Raw genomic sequence first — 20,022 nt, forward strand, 5'->3', positions numbered from 1 at the left:
AAGATATCCAACCAAACGAAGAAATCAACAGCTTTACTTTGAACCAAACTATATAAATGCAAATCATGCCGAAATTTAATCGACGACAGAACCCGAGTATGCCAAGGTAAAGATACATGCCAGGTTTTAATCAACGATGCGAATCTGAAAACTACAGTTAAAAAATACGCCGAAATTTAATCGATAACGTAATTTTGGAAAATAAAAGTACAGTGTAGGATGGTAAATTTTGTTTGATTTGTGCGGGGGGCTTCTTGGTGGATGACCAATGATATTTATAATGGTTGTGTAAGTACCTACTCTCTAGCGGTATCCAAAGAAAAGGGGAATGCAAATGGGTTGAAGATTCTTGGCAATAAGGACAAACTAACCGCCTCTCTCTCTCTCTCTCTCTCTCTCTCTCTCTCTCCTCTTTTCCTACGCCTGTCCTTTTCTCCTCTGTCTCTCTCGCTTTTTCTTCTTCCCTTTTTTTTTTCCCACTTGTCTCGTTTTCTTACCTCGAATTTCTCCCGTTTTAGTAGGTAAATAATTGAGTTAATATAACCAAAAACCCCAAACTAATACGTTTAAGATAAATTTATTTTAAATTAATTTTTTACCTATAAAAAATCTCGGACTGATATATCTATCACAAATATATCTCAAAAATAATTTTTTGATCACAGAAAACCCCATATTGATACATCTGTGACAAATTCACCCTTCGTTAGTTTCCATTAAATTGGATTAATACCCAAAAAAATCACAAATTGATACACATGTGACAAACGGAGGGTAAAACCTAAAATCGGTATATCTGTCAACTGCCGCATGTCATTTAACAAAGCAGTTTGACAGCAAAATTTAATGAAAAATAATATGGGATAAATTTGTTTTAAGTGTACTAGTTTGAGGTTTTTTGTGATCAAAAAATTAACTTAGGGTAAATTTATCACGGGCGTACCAGTTTGAGGGTTTTTTGTGGTATTAACCCTAAATAATTCTCATTTCTTGGATACCGAATTTGTCCCCCCAAAAAAAAGTATTGCCCACTTTTTTTTTTATTTTTTCGATCAAGCCATTTTCGATTTGTCCAAGGTAAGTGATCATTGAGTGGGCTCAGGTTGGACCGAACCGAACGTTAAGGTCGGGAGGCCTATGCTTTTACCTAAGCCAACCCGACTCGAATTCTTTTATAATATATAATCTTCGGTAGGGTCGAATTTTACCATTAAGTGCCCTTATCTGAACTTGCCCTTGAAAGTCTTCCGGCCCTTGTGGCTCAACCCAACCCGGGGTAGGCCGCTATTGTGACCCCCCAGAACGTCACGCGTAACACGTACCAATTAATATTATTAATAAACTGGTCAGCGGAGGTCAAAGTCTGAACAAGTTTTGTCAAAATACTTTTGTTTCTCATTAACAACACTTGTGAGAATTACAAGTCCAGACAACATCATAAAATCACAAAGAACAAACATCTGGGTAGGTCGAGGTTGCCTATCTCCATGCTACAATTTACTCCAAAGACGGCCCGCACAAAAGTAGACTTTACAACGAGTCGTAGCTGTCGTCGCCTTCATATCAACCAAAATCCGCATCAACCCATATAGTAGATATACATATAGTACAAACTATATCCGCCCTCGGGACAAGCATATCAACGTACCGGCATTCATAGTATTTAGGGAAAAACCAGCAATTATTGGGAGCAGATTGTCCATTCCTACACGTTTGAAAAATAATGGGATGAGCCGAGACCCAGTAAATGAAATCTCTAGTTTTAAGTTAGGAAAATCAGCTTACCACTTCACCTGGCATAAACACATATGCATGCATAGCAAACGATATGCATAGAACTTGAATGCAAGTTATACCTTTTCCGTTTGGATGTGCCGCAAAATCTGAATAATGCAACATATCATAATATTTTCACTTAGACGCAAGCATAATGTAAAACATTTGTGCTCATGCGATTAGGTTCATTACTTCATCCTCCCGAACACTCCCGGGGCATCCCGACCAACGGGGCATCTCAACTCCAAGGCATCCCGGCACACACCCGGGGCATCCCGACCTACGGGCCATCTCAACTCCCGAGGCATCCCGAAACACTCCCCGGGGCATCCCGACCTACGGGGCATCTCGACACACGGGGCATCGTCACACACCACTAAATGGACAACAGAATTAATATTATTCTCATGAAAGCCATGACAACCAAGTATTTACATGCAAAAGTCCGCTTTGGCCCGTCCCATACCGAGCCATCACGGTTTTGTACTTTAAAATCATGAAATGCATCATCTGAGCAATTAAATATGAAGCAATACATTTCAAACTCAGAAGCAAACTCAGCTCATAAGCAAATTCAGGTTCAGAAGCAAATTCGAGTCATCATAAGCAAGTTCGGATCATCAGAAGCAAAATCGGTTCGATCATCAGAAGCGAATTCAGATTCAGAAGCGGGTTTAGACTCAAGCGAATTCAAGCTCATAAGCGGGTTCAGACTCAGAAACAAATTCAGACTCAGAAGCAGGTTCAGACTCAAAAGCGGGTTCAAACTCAGAAGTAAGTTCAGACTCACAAGCGGGTTCAGACTCAGAAGCAAGTTCAGACTCACAAGGCTAAAGTCTGAAGGTAAAGTTTGAACGAAAAGTCTGAAGGTAAAGTTTGAACAGTTTAAAAAGTATACAGAACTAGATTTTTTACAGTAAAGTCTGAGCAGTTTCAAAGGTACACAGAACTAAATTTTGACAGTAAAGTCTAAGCAGTTCCAAAGATATACAGAATCATCATTCACACTCACATAATATACTCCACTTTTAGTAAAATGATTTTCTACCCTTTTTTAAATATACATAAACCAATAAGAAGAATCCAACAATCACCTCAAAGATAACACTTACACATTCAGATTTAATCGTTTCACTTGCCGATTTTCACCATACTTTAAGGAAATAAATCACATCCATTTGAACGTGCACAGAACCAGCAAAACAGATTCAACCATCATCACAGCCTCACTATTGCACATCAAAATAACCTTTCTTAAGCAACCAAGTTAAAAGTGCCAAGTAGATTTACTTAGCTTAAACCTAGAGTTTTCACTTACCTTGTGCAGAATTTGAACACCCAAAAGTTAAAGCTCTATTGGAAATTTTGGATCGGTGATGGTGAAGGTAAAAAGTGAGGAAGGGAGTTACGATTTGGTAAAATTTTCCTTTGGTGATACCCAGATAAATGAAACAGAGGAATAGACGAAGAAGTGGATAAATTCATTGTTTTCACATGTGGCACCATATCTCTTCATCATGGCCAGGTGGAAGAAATCAGTGGCTTAATCGTGGGAGTATTGGCCAAGGAAAATGATTACCCGAGGCTTAGGTGTCTAGCTCAAGGGGACAAATGGCATTCGGTCAACCTTTCCTTCAATAGTCACGTGAGAGAAGAAGAGTCCAAAAGAGATATTTTGAGAGAATATCTCCCCCCTTTCCTTAACGGCAAATTAGAATAAAAGACTAACACTACTTAACCAAAATTAATCAATAATAATAATACCCACTAAATTCCCAAAACAACGATAAATTAATTAATACCGCACTACGATTATCGCACACAACAACGTTTAAGATTTTAATTACGATGAGCTTGGGGCGATTACGTTTCCAAATCCGCACTTCGCGATTTACAATCCAATAATGATTTTTACGCGTCCGCACGAATATTAACTTAAATAATACTTAGCTTTATAATCCAAATATCATCTTCGAACATAGAAAATTCCCAACGTCAATTACTTATTGTTACGAAAATTCCGGATGTCACAGCTACATCCATGATTTGGTTTGTTTTTTAATCGAGTCTTGAAATCTGCATGATTGTTCTTATCCAATGATAAAAAGCGAGTAATCTCTACTGCTTGACACCAAAATTTAGATCATTGAACTTCGATTTTTATTCATTATATATACTTTGACTTAATATTGATTTACTTTTCATCGATAAACTTTAACGATTCATAATCATTTTTGTAAAGAACTACGACTTGGTTGCTCACGTGGCTATGCAGAATGACGTGGATCAGAGGGATTGCACCATATTATCATAGGGTCAAAATGTGGACCAAGACTCGCACAAATCGATCGTCCACGAGCCCAAAACATTTTAGTGGGTTGACTAACGTGAGACTCACATGAGGTCATGTAATTTAACAACGAGACTCACCAGCTTTTATGTTCCTCCATATTAGCGCTTGTCAGAAGAATCGATTAGGGTTGAGCACTAATCCAGGGCAAACCTCGGTATCGAATTGTACCAATTCGTACCGATTCTACCCGATCAACTCTGGTCCGATTCCATGTACCAAAAACTATAAACCAGTTCCGACAGGATAAGTTCCAGCTTCGAGAGTTGGAACCTGCCCATTTTGGACTGCTCACCCCTAACTTGCAGACTAACTTGTCTAGCGAAAATTCTTGTACTTTCGGGATGATGCTTATATGTCCTACAATACCGAAAGTCACAATTGCTTTCCCGGTTGAATGGTGTGCTTTGTAGCTTCTAACAGCATCTAATCTGTCCCCAACTTGGTGAATGCCAACACATCGGGCAAATTTTTCGGGGACATGCATTAGTTGATCTCCACCTCCTTCAAATAATTCAATTATTTCAAGCTGTCGATCGGCTCTCAACCACCCTCCACATTAAAGTAGCTGAAGACGCCTTGTATTTTTTCCATCTTACATGAGTTCTTGCTTCTGACGAATGAGAATATATGCCGTTGCCTCAACTTTCATTTCGCTCGACTAAGCGATGAGTTGGACACTTTCCAATTGCTTCCTATTTCTGTTTGTTTCGTACCGCACTTCTTGTTGTCATATCGCTCCACTATTTTGTTGCAACCGCTTTCTGCCTCGATTTTAAATTAGGGGATGCTTGACTAAAATTCATCCTCTCAAGCAAAAAAAAAAAAAAAGAAAAGAAGGAAATTGGCCGGTTCCTAAGCAGGCTCGGTTCCAGCCGCTCTGGTGGTTGTGTTGATCGGTTGTGTTGTGCTGTGTTGTGCTCTGGTGGTTGTCATGTTCAAGCAGCTTCTTTGTGCGCTAGTTCTGTGATTATGCTGGCCAAGATTCAAGTTGAAATCTGATCTGAACATGTGTGTGTACAGTTACAGTTGGAAAATCTAGATGACGACTGCTGTACTGATGGCCCCGTGATCTTTGAGCGTAGGTTAGCAATCTGAACTGCTCCAGTTACTAGATATTTCTTCTACTTTTTCTCGACTACAGCTTTTTCGACTAGCAGCATGTGCCTCGAGGTGATAAGTCGCAACGGTTGAAGAGAAGAAAGTCGTTCTCTTTGTTTCTGTCTTAACAGAGTGTTCCTTTTAGAGGTGGAAAATCTTTGAATTGCGTCAATAAATGCTTTGGAAAGAAATTAATTGGGAGCCATTCGAGGTGAAAATCTCGTCACTGCAATATTTGACGATCTATTATTTACATGTTACACTCTTGTGCTGTTAGTAATTTGATTTCGATCCACTTACTCTTTTATTAGGTAAATGAAGCAAGCAAGCTCTTCCACAGACCAGAGTAGTGCTCGTCTTGTCTGCTCGTGTGGCCGATTACAAAAGTTTCCTGATGATTCATCTGACGTGTGTGGTGTCCACTCACTCACACACAGAATAAATGAAATTTTTTTGGGGAGAGAGAGAGAGATCTCCCTTTTTGTTAATGCTGCTGACATAGAGCTTAATTGGTGTCGAACAAGCATCATATGTGAGCCAAACAAAATGTCATGCCAATGGGCAGATAGGCTTTTCCTCGCTCAAAGTACAAGTGGCCTAGATGTTATTTAGCCATGAAACTGACAGTTGAACTTTTAGAAGTCGAGCAAAACTTACTTTCATATGCTTTAGAAGAAATTGTTAATTGTAAGAATGGAATTTACTCGGTGTGACAGTTGAATGACACAGGATTAACATCTGTGTTTTCCAGAGAAGTAAAACTGAACTGGTGATGTTTGAAAATAGGAAAATGCATCTTGCTGGGATTCATAGATGCGCTTTCATCAGGATGCTACTTCTTGTGCGATATACAGTCTTGTTGAAATCAGTTTTTAGCTGGAATTTTGAGGTCGACCACAGCAAACTAATCTCTCTTGTAGCATCTATTTATGTCCAATCAGAGGCAAAAGATGCATGTTGCTTTCAGTAAGCTATTCATTTTGATGTGTTCCACTGTATCTTGTTTAAAGCTCCACCAACAATCCCATTGTGAAGATTATCCAAAATCCTCCTTTCTGTCGGCTTCTACTGACATGAGATGTTGGCATGTTTATCTCTTCCATTAGGATATTCTTTGCGTTTGCTAATGTCGCTCCTATCATTTTAATGCATAGCCCTCAGTTAAGACAAACACGAATGGAATTCTGATTGCTAACCTTCAATGCTGCAGGGGCCAGAGATTCGAACTGGATTTCTGAAGGATGCTAAGCCCGTACAATTGAAGCAGGGCCATGAGATCACGATATCTACTGACTATAGCATAAAGGGGGATGAGAATATGATTTGCATGAGCTACAAAAAGTTGGCCGAGGATCTAAAGCCCGGAAGTGTCATTCTTTGTGCGGATGGGACAATCTCATTTACTGTATTATCCTGTGACAAAAAAACAGGGTTTAGTTCATTGTCGCTGTGAGAACTCTGCAGTTCTTGGCGAGAGAAAGAATGTGAATCTTCCTGGTGTTGTCGTGGACCTTCCAACATTGACCGAGAAAGACAAAGAAGATATTATGCAGACAGTGGGGTGTTCCCAATAAGATTGACATGATTGCTCTTTCCTTCGTCAGGAAAGGTTCAGACCTTGTGGAGGTACGGAAGTTGCTTGGGAAGCATGCGAAGAGCATTCTTCTTATGTCAAAGGTATGATGAATCTTTTCCTTAATCTGGACCAATGACTTCTGTTGTCCAAGCTGCTGCTAACATGCATTTATCAGGAAGCAATTTATAAAGTTGTCTTCTCTTATAGAAACTAACAAGTGACAACTAGGAAAATAGTTACTTATTTGGGCTAGTATGAATGCTGTATTAAATGAACTAAATTTTAAATGACAATTACGTGGATAGAGAAATGCATTTCTGAATGTTTGGATTCTTTTAAATGTATTAGTACGGCATTATAGGTCTTCCTTGGGTTTGGGGTACCCTAGCAGGAGTTGCAATTTATGAGATTAGTCAAGATTTCCATTCTAAATGTTGGTTGGTCCTTTTTTGTGAATGACATTTGGTAGGTCGAGAATCAAGAAGGTGTTGCAAATTTCGATGACATTCTTGCAAATTCTGATGCATTTATGGTGGCTCGCGGTGACCTTGGAATGGAAATCCCAATTGAGAAGATATTCCTTGCACAGAAAGTGATGATCTACAAGTGCAACATTCAAGGTAAACCAGTGGTCACAGCCACACAGATGCTTGAATCCGTGATAAAATCACCCCGGCCGACAAGAGCGGAAGCTACTGATGTTGCTAATGCCGTCCTTGATGGCAGCGACTGTGTGATGCTAAGTGGTGAAACGGCTGCAGGAGCTTATCCAGAGCTCGCAGTTCGCACCATGGCAAAAATATGCCTAGAAGCAGAGAGCACTCTTAACTATGGAGATGTTTTTAAACGAATAATGGAACACTCACCAGTCCCCATGAGCCCATTGGAGAGCCTGGCTTCTTCTGCTGTTAGAACGGCCAACTCTGCTAAAGCAGCTCTTATACTGGTTCTTACTAGAGCAGGAAGCACTGCAAAACTGGTGGCTAAGTACAGGCCAGGCATCCCCATATTGTCAGTTGTTGTCCCTGGGATCACGACAGATTCATTCGACTGGTTGTGCAGTGACGAGGCCCCAGCAAGGCACAGCCTTATATTCAGGGGGTTGGTGCCCGTTTTATGTGCAGGATCTTCCAGGGCTTCTTCTGCAGAGACTACAGAAGAAGCCATTGATTTTGCACTTCAGCTCGCCAAGGCTAAAGGACTGTGCAGAAATGGAGATTCCGTAGTGGCTCTACATCGCGTTGGAAATGCTTCCGTGATCAAGATCTTGATTGTGAAATAATGGGAGGTATGGTGATGTTCGATTTTGCATTTGTCTTGCAATTTTTGAGAGAGGATTTTTACTCTGGTATATCTAGAGATACGAGTCTATACTGCCTTGTGTAATTCTTAATTGAGATTATCATAATCTCAAAATGTTATGGTGAAACACACACAGATGCAGAGACTTGTGAATGAATTATTTGGAGACTTTCTGCTATGCTCCAGATGGGGGTCCATCTGTTTGGTTAAGAACATGGGATCCTATTATTTATCAACTGTTCTCTTTTATATTACTAAGATTCCATTTAGTGCCAGTTTACTTTGGTGCTCGTGTTAATGTTTCTTATGCTTTATTGTGCTGCGATATATTATGGCTATGCCTGTAGTGTTTGCGGTGTCGGGGGAGTGTAGCATAGTGTTCTTAGCCATGTATGCCGATGTTCATCTCAAATTATGTAATTTTAATGAAATTAAGTTTTCACTTAAGTAGTAGGTTGATTTTTTAGAAGTGAAGATGAATTCTATTGAATTGATTTGGTTTTTAGATTGGACAAAAAAAAGTTAAAATGATGAGAAAACTTGAAAGGGGAACCGCAGAATCTCCTTTAATAGCCTGCATGTGTAAGAGAAAAAAATTGGACTGAGCTTTTACTACTGATCCACCCGTCTTGAAGCAGAAGAAAAAGAACAATCTCTGGCTCTTTAATTATTCAAATCGTAGATGAATTTGCCGCAAAGCTTGGCACCGGTCTTATATCTCAAGTTTGTCGATGCGATTTTCATCGTCACATGAAATTGAATTTATATCTCACCTAAAACTTTGCAACGATCGACCAATCGAGCAGTCCTTGAGAGGGACAAGCGATTCATGTTGCTGCGGTCCAGGATGTGCATCAACGCCTCGGTCGGACCGGGCGTGGTCCTTCCCAAAATAATTTAAAATGGCAACCAGCGATGCATGATGGGTTGCGTTTGGTGATATAGCCTCCATGTCCACATCAATTTTGATAACCTCCATGAAGAAACGACGATGGAGGGCAGTTTGACATCGTCAACATCTGATTGTCGTGCACGACAAGCCCAAAAAGGAAGAAAACGAACTCGTGGATCACATGAAGATTCGACGCCTTTTCTTCTGTGGAAGTACTTGGGAAAGAGTCGGATACCACATGGGGAGCAGTTTCTGAAAACGTTCGCCTTAGTTGTGGTTTTCTGGTCCACCTCACATGATGTAGCCCCACTCCTCCTAAAGCTCAAACCAATTCAAACTTCAAACAAGCATAACATCCAAACCCCCATGAACACTGCCAAGGATTCCCTGCGAAAGCGTGCTGATAATCGCGATGGTCGTGCAAGGAGCACCGAAAGTGTCGAGAATCAGCTGAAACCAGCATTAACCTCGCCTTGAAGTGATCGAACTAGAATATGCTTTTCTTCACGGACGTAGCCAATTTGATGCGAGCGCTCCGACTACTGCGCTTCGCATGAGCAGGCCTAGACAGGATGTGTACGAATGTTTATTTTCCAGAGTAGATGCCGTCATGGTAGCTGGCACTTTCTCAAGTCGCGCCTCAATGAAAAGCCTACATGTGAGATATGCGCGCGCACGCTGAATGGCTCCTCTGCATCTTATGTGGACTCTAGACCCTAGATTACTTCAGCTTGACCTTAGGCCGAATGCGAGTACTCCAATGGTTACAATTGAAGCCGAGCCTCGATGTACTCATCGCAAACTCTTTCCCTAGTCCGGGGGAAACTCGGATTATGAAAAACCTGTCTGGACCAATGCCTCCATAAGCAGAAGGTCAGGCTCATTCGTAAAATGTCTTATTGTATTTGGGTCACAGTTTCATAGCAAGGGGATTTCATGCACGAACTGGTCAAAAATTACAAGCAGGATCTCTGGCCAAATTCCCTGTTATACCACGTTCACGCTTCGACCTAGTAAAGTAAAGCTTTGGAACAGTTGCAAGCGAAAGAGACACATTGCGGCGAAAAGATCCTGCTTTTGCACATATCTTGTCTGCAACAGAAATCAGAAATTGACCCACCTTAAATGTGTTGCATGCATCTCGCTATGCCTGCTATTCCTCTCCTCTTTTAGCTTCTATTACAACAATCAGATCTTGTCTGCAACAGAAAATAGAAATTGGCCTACCTTAAATGTGTTAGAAGCATCTTGTTATACCTGCTATGCTCATTGCCTTTGCCTTCAGTGAGATCAAAGGGACATTAACCTGTTTTTTAACCTCCATCTCCGACATAGGGTCTCTCTTCTCTTCCTTGTTGGAGCACTGGAAGCTGCCACCCCACATGTCAGAATCACTTCAACGAGCTTTACTCGTCTTATGATCCGTGGCCTGTGCCAAGTTCTCTCCGAGCACACTGACTTCCCCAACATAGTTTCGATTTCTACCATTGGAGAGGTTAAAAAGGACCCCCTCGAAGCATCATATATTTGAAAACGAAAAAGGGTAGCAGATTGACAGCAATGCCAATCACAGTCGCGGTAGCTGTTTTATCATCACACGAGGATGTGCAAATCCTTCTCGTTTCTATTTTAAAAAGCACAAAAGAAAATACAAATTTCCAACAAATGGGAAAAAAAAATAGTAATATCTTCTTGGAAAATTCCACATAAGCAAGTACAATACTATGTACAGGCGGAATGCAAGATCACCACAGCAACAAGCCAAGGAAGAAATACCAGAACTAGTAAGAATTGTTCTCAATTCTCACCGGTTTAAAATGAAGCACCTTCACGTTCGTTTGATGATGAACCCGACGGCGAGGAGGTAGAATTTCCTCCCCCAGAATGCGATCCAGAGTTGGAAGAAAACAAACCACTGAAAGGCCATGGGAATGAAAACCTCCTGCCATTTTCATTTCTGTGGTTCCCTTCTCCTTCTTCAACACTACCCCGAGCACTCTCACTCTCCCTCTCCCTCTCACCTGTGTCATTTCCGTTCCTGGACCCATCAGCATCAGTCTTTGATTCATCAATAGGCAACTGAAAACGGCAAACCGGGCAAGAACTATGGAGCTCAAGCCAAGGCAAGATACAGCCACTATGAAACTTATGCTTACATGGCATCTCTTTAGCTTCTGCTCCAATCTGGAGATCATCCAAGCATACTGAACACTGCACATTCTCCGCCACCTTCACGGTTGGCATAGCTTCAATGGCCTCCTTTCTGGCGGGTGGCGTACCATGTCCATTGGGATCGTTTTCCGCCAAATGTTGCAACAGCAAATCCAAACCAGGGCCGACAAAATAATCGCCCAGCGAGCCAATTAGGTTTGAGTTCTGGTTCGAATAATCTGACGAACCCCGAAGGACTATAGTTTGATTGAATGGATTTATCAAGATGACACGCTCTCTTTCCCTATGCCCATCCCTATCTCCATCTCTGTCTCTAGCAGTACCTCCATTTTCTGATTCAGATGCAATTCCAGCTCTAGCGTCTCGCAACAATCGCAAGATAGTGGCTGAGCTTCTCCTCCTCCTACGAATTATGGATTCAATTTCCCGATCGAACTCAGCATCGACTCCATGATGCGACTCGCCCTCCTCGGTATCATCATCTTCATCTTCAAATCCCAAGCGTCTGAACCTACGTCTTCGACGGTTATTGCCCATCATGCCAAGCAAAATCGGTGCCCAAAGAGAGAGCGCACGGTCTGAACCAAAGTCGCCGTCAGAGTCCCGTGTATCCCTCGTGGTGGAGCTCATCTCTTCAATAAAACCGCTTTCGCAGTACGGGCACTTGATCTCTGCTTCCAGAATGGGATTCACCATTCGGGAGCACACGTGGCACCAATATCTTGCTACCATTGCTTCCTCCATCTTGTCTTTCCCTCTTCCCCCTTCAGTTCTGTCATGCCCAAAGCAGTGAAATTAACAACCATCATAGGCTAATAGGTAGACCGAGACAATATGCAGCCCAAGTCTACACTCAACAGCAGAGGCTCCAAGTTTTGCGAAACCATAACAGATCTAGCTCATAAACAATCAATTTGTGACATCCAAACATCAAAATGTCCTCTAGACATGCACAAACAAGGGAAAAAAAACTCCAAGATCTGATAAATACTGAAATCATTCGGCAACCCAACCGATTACCTTCCGAGGTCCAATTGGGTCCATCTTCAACTTTGTAGCTCGAAATAAACGGGGAAAAATCAAGAAGTTCACAGATACAGCAGGGGGCCAAAAATCATCCTTCAACTGGAGAGAAGGGTTAATCTCAAACTCGTTCCTCAACAAAACACGTTGGACCAAAGTCAACGTCTTGCGTGCAATCTACTTTACCCACCCACCCACCCTCAAAAGAAAAAGTTTTCTGCTTTCAATTTTTTTTAAAAAAAAAAAGCAAGATGCACATCGTGAAGCTCACCAAAGTTCAGAAGGATCCCAAACAACACCAACCCCAGCTGCTTCAAACTAAGCTCCCAAATATACGCACATCGCCTCGAAAATGGGAAAAAGGGAGAAATCACCCAGAGCGGGTTCTGCTCTGGAAAAACAACCGCGCTCCATCACGGCGGAGAAAAAGCAAAAGGACAAAATCCCAGAATGAACCCAGAAACGCAAGGATCTGGACAAAAAAGGAAAAATCGCAAGCGGGGCGCAGGCTCCACCCAAAGCACATCTCCACCGCACAAATCCAGACGCACCCGACACCGCGAACGGATCAACGAGGGGGAGAAGAAGGAGGCGGCAGAGCCCCCACGACACCCACGCGCTCGTTCGATCCAACACCGGACGAGGACCCAGATGGGAAGGAAAGATCAGAGAACCGCTCCAGAGAGAAAGATCGAGGAAGGCACAGAGGAGAGGGGGGAGAGAGAGAGAGCGAGGAAAAGGATACCGACCCGACAAGACCGTCGCAGCTCCGGACTCGGCGTCGCCGATGTCGTCGTCGTCGTCGCCGTCGCCGTCGCCGTCGCCTTCCGGGGCCTGGAACAGGGGGGAATTCCCGGGGAGGGAAAGGAAGAGAGAGAGAAGAATGCAGAGAAGGAAAAGGCGAACGCAAATGGGTTTGAAGATTCTCGGCAAAAGGACAAACTTACCGCGTCTGTCTGTCTGTCTGTCTCTCTCTCTCTCTCCCCTCTCCTTTACGACGCCTGTCCTTTTCTCCTCTCTCTCTCTCTCTCTCTCTGTCTTTTTCTTCTTCCTGTTTTTCTTCCACTTGTCTCGTTTTCTTACCTCGAATTTCTCCCCTTTTTTATACGTAAATAATTGGATTAATACGACGAAAGATTTTAAATTTATATATTTATGATAAATTTATCTCAAATTAATTTTTTAATCGTTAAAATTTTTTAATTAATACATCTGTCATAAATATACTCTAAATTAATTTTTTTATCACAAAAAACCTCAAATTGATACATTTGTGATAAATTTACCCTTCGTTATTTCCACTAAATTAGATTAATATCCAAAAAAATCACAAATTGATACACACGTGACAAACGGAGGGTAAAACCCAAAATCGGTACATCTGTCAATTGCCGCGTGTCATTTAACAAAGCAATTTGACAGCAAAATTTAACGAAAACTGATGGGGGTAAATTTGCCACGGGTGTACCAGTTTAGAATTTTTCGTGATCAAAAAATTAGTTTAGGGTAAATTTGTCACAGGCGTACCAGTTTTGGGATTTTTCGTAGTATTAACTCTGGTACACTTGTGACAAATTTACCCTGAACTAATTTTTTGACCGCCAAAAACCCCAAACTGGTACGCCTGTGATAATTTTACCCCGAACTAATATTTTGATCACTAAAAACTCCAAACTGGTACTCTTATGACAAATTTACCCTCCATTAGTGTCCGTTAAATTGGATTAATATCGCGAAAATCCACAAATTGGTAAACTTGTGACAAATAGAGGGGTAAAATCCCAAATTTGTACACCCGTCAACTACCACGTGTCATCAAACTTAACAATTTGACAGTAAAATTTAACGGAAACTAATGGAGGGTAAATTTATCACATGTGTATCAGTTTGAGGTTTTCTAGTTCGGGGTAAAATCGTTACAGGTATACCAGTTTAGGGTTTTTGGTGGTCAAAAAATTAATTCTGAGTAAAATCGTCACAGGTGCACCAGTTTGGGATTTTTTGTGGTAAAAAAAATAATTTTGGGTAAATTTATTACAGGTGTACCAATTTAGGGTTTTTCGTGGTATTAACCCTAACCCTAAATAATTCTCATTTCTTGGTTACCGAATTTCCCCCCTCCCCCCCCCCCCACAAATTTTTTTTTTTACATTTTTTCAATCAAGCCATTTCGGTTTGTCCAAGGTAAGTGATCATTGGGCAGGCTCGAGCCGGACCAAACCGAACGATAAGGTCGGGGCCTATGCTTTTACCTGAGCCGACCTGACTCGAATTCTTTTATAATATATAATCTTCGGTCGGGTCGGATTTTACCATTAAGTGCCCTTATTTGAACTCGCCCTTGAAAGTCTTCCGGCCCTTGTGGCTCGACCCAGCCTAGGGAAGGCCACTACATCCATGATTTGGTTTGTTTTTTAATCAAGTCTTGAAATCTGCATGATTGTTCTGATTAAGTCTCTCCGACTTCAAATTCGGTTATTTAAAGTTTAACGTGTTTGTCAGAGCAAATAAGAGTTTGATGCGGATAGCTTAATTTCAGTTGTTCGTGTTGGGGAATGTCATTGCTTGATGTCTGATTGTGGTTTTCATTCCGTATAGTCGATATTCCCAGATGAGAAAAAGCTTTTTCTCACGTAAGGCCTTGTCGGCTTCGATGAACATGCAGCTCTAAATAATCGAGATTTAAAGTTGGTGGAACTCGTCTTGAATAGCCCTGTACAAGTTTAAGGACTTAATTAGGCAATTTAAAAGTTGATGGACCCGATGCAAAAAAGATCCGTAAATTTAGGAGATAGAAATAAAAGTTTTAGCTTGCTTCGTTTGACGCTTTGATTGATCTAGTTCGGTCAAATTAGCTTGTGCATACTACACATTGTTGCATGGTGTTTGGTCCAACGTGGCATGTGCTATATTTGAGCTATGTTCATAAATTGCATAAGGCCTTACTTGCTGAACGTAGATGGGACGATGTGCGTGCGCATTCATTAAGATTAAATGATTAAAAGCCGTTGTTACCTATCTTGTAAACTGTTGACAGATGAGTACAATTTTGCCATCCAAGAATTGTTCTAGTGTTGTAATTGTTCAAGGTTGTCACCTCTTCTTTTTTAAGTAAGATTTCGAAGAACACCTTCGCATTTATCAATTCTTAAAATAAAGAAACGAAACATATAAAAAGATTCATTTTGATGATTAGTATCATAATTTAGCATTTGCTATTCTCTTCTTTACATTTGTCAGCCAATGTCTGTAAAAAAGAAAAGCTCGAATATATGACGTTCCTCCCGAAAGATCAAGCACGGTTCTTTAAATAACAAAGGCGGGTAAGATTGAATTTCATCTATCCGGATTTAAGATTCACAGTCTGCAACAATTTATTTATGCGACGCTGCAGTTCATCAATAAAAAATATGGCCTTTATTAGATCCATCGTCGATACAAAAGACAAGTTACATTCGCCGCTAAAATGATTGTTCCAGAAACAAACCGGTCAAAAAACCGATTTCAAATACACACGTTGCTCATCCCAAATTTTTTTTTTTATACCGGCTACGGCGGACCTAACAATAATTCTTACAAAAATGTTAATTTGACCCCAAAAAAAAATGGAGTCAAGGTCTTCACTTTTTTTTTTTTGTAAATTTTTTCTTTATGGAAAATGATTTAAAACGGTCTTCTCTCCTTTACTTGACTGAGCTATACGACCGTGGCGCTGCAAACGCAAGTTCAGCGCCGTCGTCTCCATCCCCTCGCCGTTCCCCACACCCAACCGCCGCGACTCCCCCGCCGCCGCCGCCGCCGCCGCCGCCGCCATGGAAGACCACCGCCACCACCACCGCCACCACCGCCCTCACCGGATCTCCGTCCCGCCCCGCGCCGCGGCTGCGGCCGCCTCGAGGCCGCCCTACCCCGCCTTTTCCTTCCCCCCGTCGACCCCGACCCCGACGCCGTCGAAGTCGCGCGGCTTCTCCCTCCTCACCCCGTCCTCTGCCCGGCTCTCCGCCGGCGGCGGCGGCGGCGGCGGCAGCAGATCCTCGCTCCCCTTCCTCTTCCTCCTCCTCTTCTCCCTCCGATCCCTCTACGGCCTCCTCCCCTTCCTCCGCTCCTCCCCGCCCTCCTTCTCCCTCTTCCCCTTCTCCTTCCTCGTCTCGCTCCTCTCCTTCCTTCTCTCCCTGTCCTTCTCCCTCCTCTCCCCTCCCTCGCCGCCCTCCAAATCCCCCCTCCAGCCGAAGCTCCAGGGCCGGCGGCACCTCCTCGTCCTGGCCTCCCTCTCCCCCTCGCAGAACAGGTCCCTCGCCGCGAAATCGGTCCTCCTGGCCGTCGTGTTCCTCCTCCGGTTCCAGGCCCTCAGGTACTGCAGCGCCGCGGCGATGATCCTCGCCGAATTATCCGGCAACGTCGCCGCGCGGTTCCTCGCCGAGGGGAAGATTAGGGATTCCGGCTATCTGGGTAAGAATCGATCCTCTAGGGTTCGCGGGTTTATTGCATTGTTTCTGGGATTGTTTCTTTTGGCTCTGAGTTGGGACCGGAACATGTGTTTCCCCTTTTCCGGATCATCGTCTTCTGTTGGTAATTGGAGGTTCTCGGTATTGCCTAGAGAGAATTGTTTGAGGATATGGCCGATGCTGTTGCCGTTCTTGTCCGGATTTTTGGGGTGTTACGAGCGCGTGTCGATGAATCGGGGAGTGCTTCAGGAGCTGGGGCAGAAACGGCTTAGGTTGATTTCGCTGCTCTATACATCTGTTGTGCTCTTTGTTCCTGCTGTTATTAGCATTCTTGTGTTTGAGCACGAAGGAGATAGTATTTCAGTTACCAGTTTAGGTTGGCCTCTAGCTAATACTGTTGTTTTTGGAGTGCTGTTGAGTGAGAATTGCAGTGATGAGAAGTTTGTGAGCTCTAAAGACTTTCGGAGGGAATTTTTGGTTACGTTCGCTTGCACGGTGGTTTTGGAGTTGTTCTACTTCCCTGAGCTCTCGCTCTGGGGATTATTGCTTTGTGGGATACTTCTTTATGTTGCCGTTGCGGAGCTGGATCCTGTTTACTCGAGTTACGCTGAGTTGGGTTTGGAATCGTCGGAGCCATTTACTACCTCGATCATAAGGCCTATCCGTCACATTTTGAGCGAGAGGAAGTCTCGCAAGATTGCGCTTTTCCTCATGATCAACACCGGGTACATGGTTGTCGAGTTCGTAGTTGGGTTCATGAGCAACAGTCTTGGCTTGATATCAGATGCATGCCACATGTTGTTTGACTGTGCTGCTTTGGCTATTGGCCTTTATGCTTCGTATATATCACGCTTACCTGCTAATGGGCAGTTCAATTATGGTCGTGGGAGATTTGAGGTTCTCTCTGGGTATGTCAATGCAGTTTTTCTGGTGTTGGTTGGAGCACTTATTGTGTTAGAGTCTTTTGAAAGAATTTTGGACCCGCAGGAGATCTCGACCAATAGTTTGTTAACCGTGTCCATTGGCGGGCTTCTTGTCAATGTGGTTGGGTTGATATTCTTCCATGAAGAGCATCATCATGCGCATGGTGGATCCTGCTCTCACTCGAATTCTCACTCCGGTTCCCATTCCCATTCCCAACACCAACATGACCACGACTGCCACAGTGAGGATCAGAAATGTATTTCTGTCGACCATGATTGCCATGAAAAATCTTGCTCTGATCATCATAACCAGCATGGTCACCATCATTCTGATCACCACAGCAATGACAATGCTAAAAGTGCTTATCCTACTTCGGGGAGCTCTAGTTGTCATGGTCATGACCATGCTGACATTCATAGTGAAGGTTCTCATGGGTTTGATCATGCTCATCACAATGACCATGCTCATGCTCATGGTCATGACCATGACCATCATCATCATGATCCGGTCTCCGCACATCATTACTCCACTGAAGGTCATGCAGACGGACGTCTGCCTACTCAGACAGCAGCTCCACACTCCCATGGGCACTGTTCGTCCATTAGTCACATCCACCAGAGAAATCTACCATCAAGTGAAGGGGAAGCTAAAAAACAGAGTCACCATCACATTGACCACAACATGGAAGGGATATTCTTGCACGTTCTAGCAGATACAATGGGAAGTGTTGGAGTCGTTGTGTCGACTCTGTTGATAAAGTACAAGGGATGGCTGGTTGCAGATCCTGCCAGCTCTATATTTATTTCCATTTTAATTGTGTCCTCAGTCATCCCGTTGCTCAGGAACTCGGCAGAGATTTTGCTCCAAAGGGTGCCTAGGGCTCACGAACAGGATCTATTTAATGCTCTAAACAATGTCACAAAGATAAAGCAGGTGAGAGGCATTCCACATTTCCATGCATGGAGCTTTACGAACACAGAGGTAGTGGGAACAATCCATCTTCATGTCGAGACGGAAGCTGACAAGGCTTCCACAAAAGCACAAGTTTCCCGCATGCTGCATGATGTGGGGATTAACGATCTTACGCTGCAGGTGGAGTGTGTCAATCATACTTAATGCTGATCTTGAACTAATGCTGAGTTTCATCATTTTCGGGATTGCTCGAAGAAAAGAGAAACCCCCCCTGTATGAGGACTGATTCAAATTGCTGACTAAAAATGTCAATGAAGCTCCGGATACAGTGCTGTCGCTGCTGTTCTGGGTTTCATCTCAGTTACTCGGTGTGGTTCTAAAAAATTCATAATGAATGAGAAGATGCAAGACATCCATCAATCAACTGCTGGAATGCTCGTCTTTTTTCTGGTAAGATTGCATGGTAAAGGCTGTTGTTGCCTCAATGTCATCGCGGTTTCCTTTTTGGATTAGTGGTCCACAGAAATTGGATTGCTTTGATGTAAATAACTAGCTTAGTACCCGTGCAATCTGCATGCGCGGGAACTCCTTTTCTCTCAGCAATATAGAGTCCAAAGAATTTTCTGTCCCGGTTTTGTTTATGTAGTAGCTGTAACTTGTGAATGAACAAAGGAGCTGGGGATCAGCACTTGGTTGATTTAATGCCGAATCTTAAAAAGTTTTGGATAACATTAGATTTTGGAATCGAAGAAACTTATGTTAAGCTCAGATTGTAGTATGAAGTGTACTTTCAATAGTGCGATTTGGGTCAATTGTGGGTAATGCTAGAGAACAGGGAACGTGCATTGGAGTTACAGGCTACCTAGAACTTTCAGCTGGGGCTGCTTTTGTCCGTCTCGTGAAGCGACTTGAATAGGATATGATTGTAATGACAAATTTTAGAGACATGACAGAGATGATGGAAACCCTTTTCTCTTTGTGCAATCTGGTGTTTGGAACTTTGTTTTTTTTTTCCTTTTTCAAATTGAGGACCTCAATTTTCAAGAATTGCCTTCACGCGGTCCTCGTGGCGCGTTTTTTTAATGTGACTTGAAACGGTAGGTCATTTCTTTTTGCCAATAAGCTGAAAACCTGGTTTTTTTTTTTTCCTTGTTCCTCCTAGACTTTTTCTTCCTTCCTCTGCACTGCCGATGCGACTACTCGTGTTGACCTGTTGTGGCTTGCAGCCGTCACCGTTATAGTCGCCGCCCTAGCGTGTGGTCGGCCGAGGGAATGCGGGTCCTCTCATCGTGGTGGTCATGCTCGATCGAACTGTGGCAATTAGTAATAGAATTTCTATTGCACTGGCCTATTATAATTGTGTGTGTGTGTGTACTGTATTGCATCGGGAAAAAGCTCTGAATTTTGTTAATTTTATCACATTTTGTGACTTAGAAGACCAAACGAATGGAGTCTTTCTTGCAGCAGCTGGCGTTTGAAATCGTTTTCCGCATAGGAAAAGAACTTCTAATCTGTGGATGGAGACCATAATATTAGTGACTTCGTTAAA

At 42.7% G+C, this 20,022-nt stretch overlaps 2 protein-coding genes and 1 pseudogene across 3 annotated transcripts; 2 read left to right on the forward strand and 1 right to left on the reverse strand.

Moving 5' to 3' along the window:
• Positions 1-6,166: 6,166 nt before the first annotated feature.
• Positions 6,167-8,283, forward strand: LOC115663620 (pyruvate kinase, cytosolic isozyme-like; annotated as a pseudogene).
• Positions 8,284-10,548: 2,265 nt separating this feature from the next.
• On the reverse strand, positions 10,549-13,065 carry LOC115670126 (E3 ubiquitin-protein ligase SIRP1-like). 2 transcript variants are annotated; one of them, XM_030591319.2, is made up of 2 exons: positions 12,942-13,065; positions 10,549-11,941 (listed from the first exon to the last, which is right to left on the reverse strand). In XM_030591319.2, the coding sequence occupies exon 2, from the start codon at positions 11,911-11,913 to the stop codon at positions 10,810-10,812; it is 1,104 nt and encodes a 367-aa protein (XP_030447179.1). In that variant the 5' UTR covers positions 11,914-11,941; positions 12,942-13,065; the 3' UTR covers positions 10,549-10,809. The 2 variants fall into 2 exon arrangements, with proteins under 2 accessions (XP_030447179.1, XP_056176099.1); XM_056320124.1 differs by lacking the exon at positions 12,942-13,065 and adding an exon at positions 12,464-12,480.
• Positions 13,066-15,889: 2,824 nt separating this feature from the next.
• Positions 15,890-19,202, forward strand: LOC115667360 (uncharacterized). Its single transcript, XM_030588950.2, has one exon. It carries the CDS (start codon positions 16,005-16,007, stop codon positions 18,675-18,677), a length of 2,673 nt encoding a protein of 890 aa, XP_030444810.2. The 5' UTR covers positions 15,890-16,004; the 3' UTR covers positions 18,678-19,202.
• Positions 19,203-20,022: the final 820 nt, after the last annotated feature.

The sequence above is a fragment of the Syzygium oleosum genome, unplaced genomic scaffold, assembly GCF_021117445.2.
Source record: "Syzygium oleosum isolate NSW1041296 unplaced genomic scaffold, Sole_v2.1 Sole_v2.19, whole genome shotgun sequence".
In the NCBI taxonomy this organism is placed as follows: Eukaryota; Viridiplantae; Streptophyta; class Magnoliopsida; order Myrtales; family Myrtaceae; genus Syzygium; species Syzygium oleosum.

What these genes read in the sequence shown, in the direction of transcription:
- LOC115667360 (XM_030588950.2), top strand. Translation starts at nt 16,005, where the DNA reads ATGGAAGACCACCGCCACCACCACCGCCACCACCGCCCTCACCGGATC.
- LOC115670126 (XM_030591319.2), bottom strand. Translation starts at nt 11,913, where the DNA reads ATGGAGGAAGCAATGGTAGCAAGATATTGGTGCCACGTGTGCTCCCGA.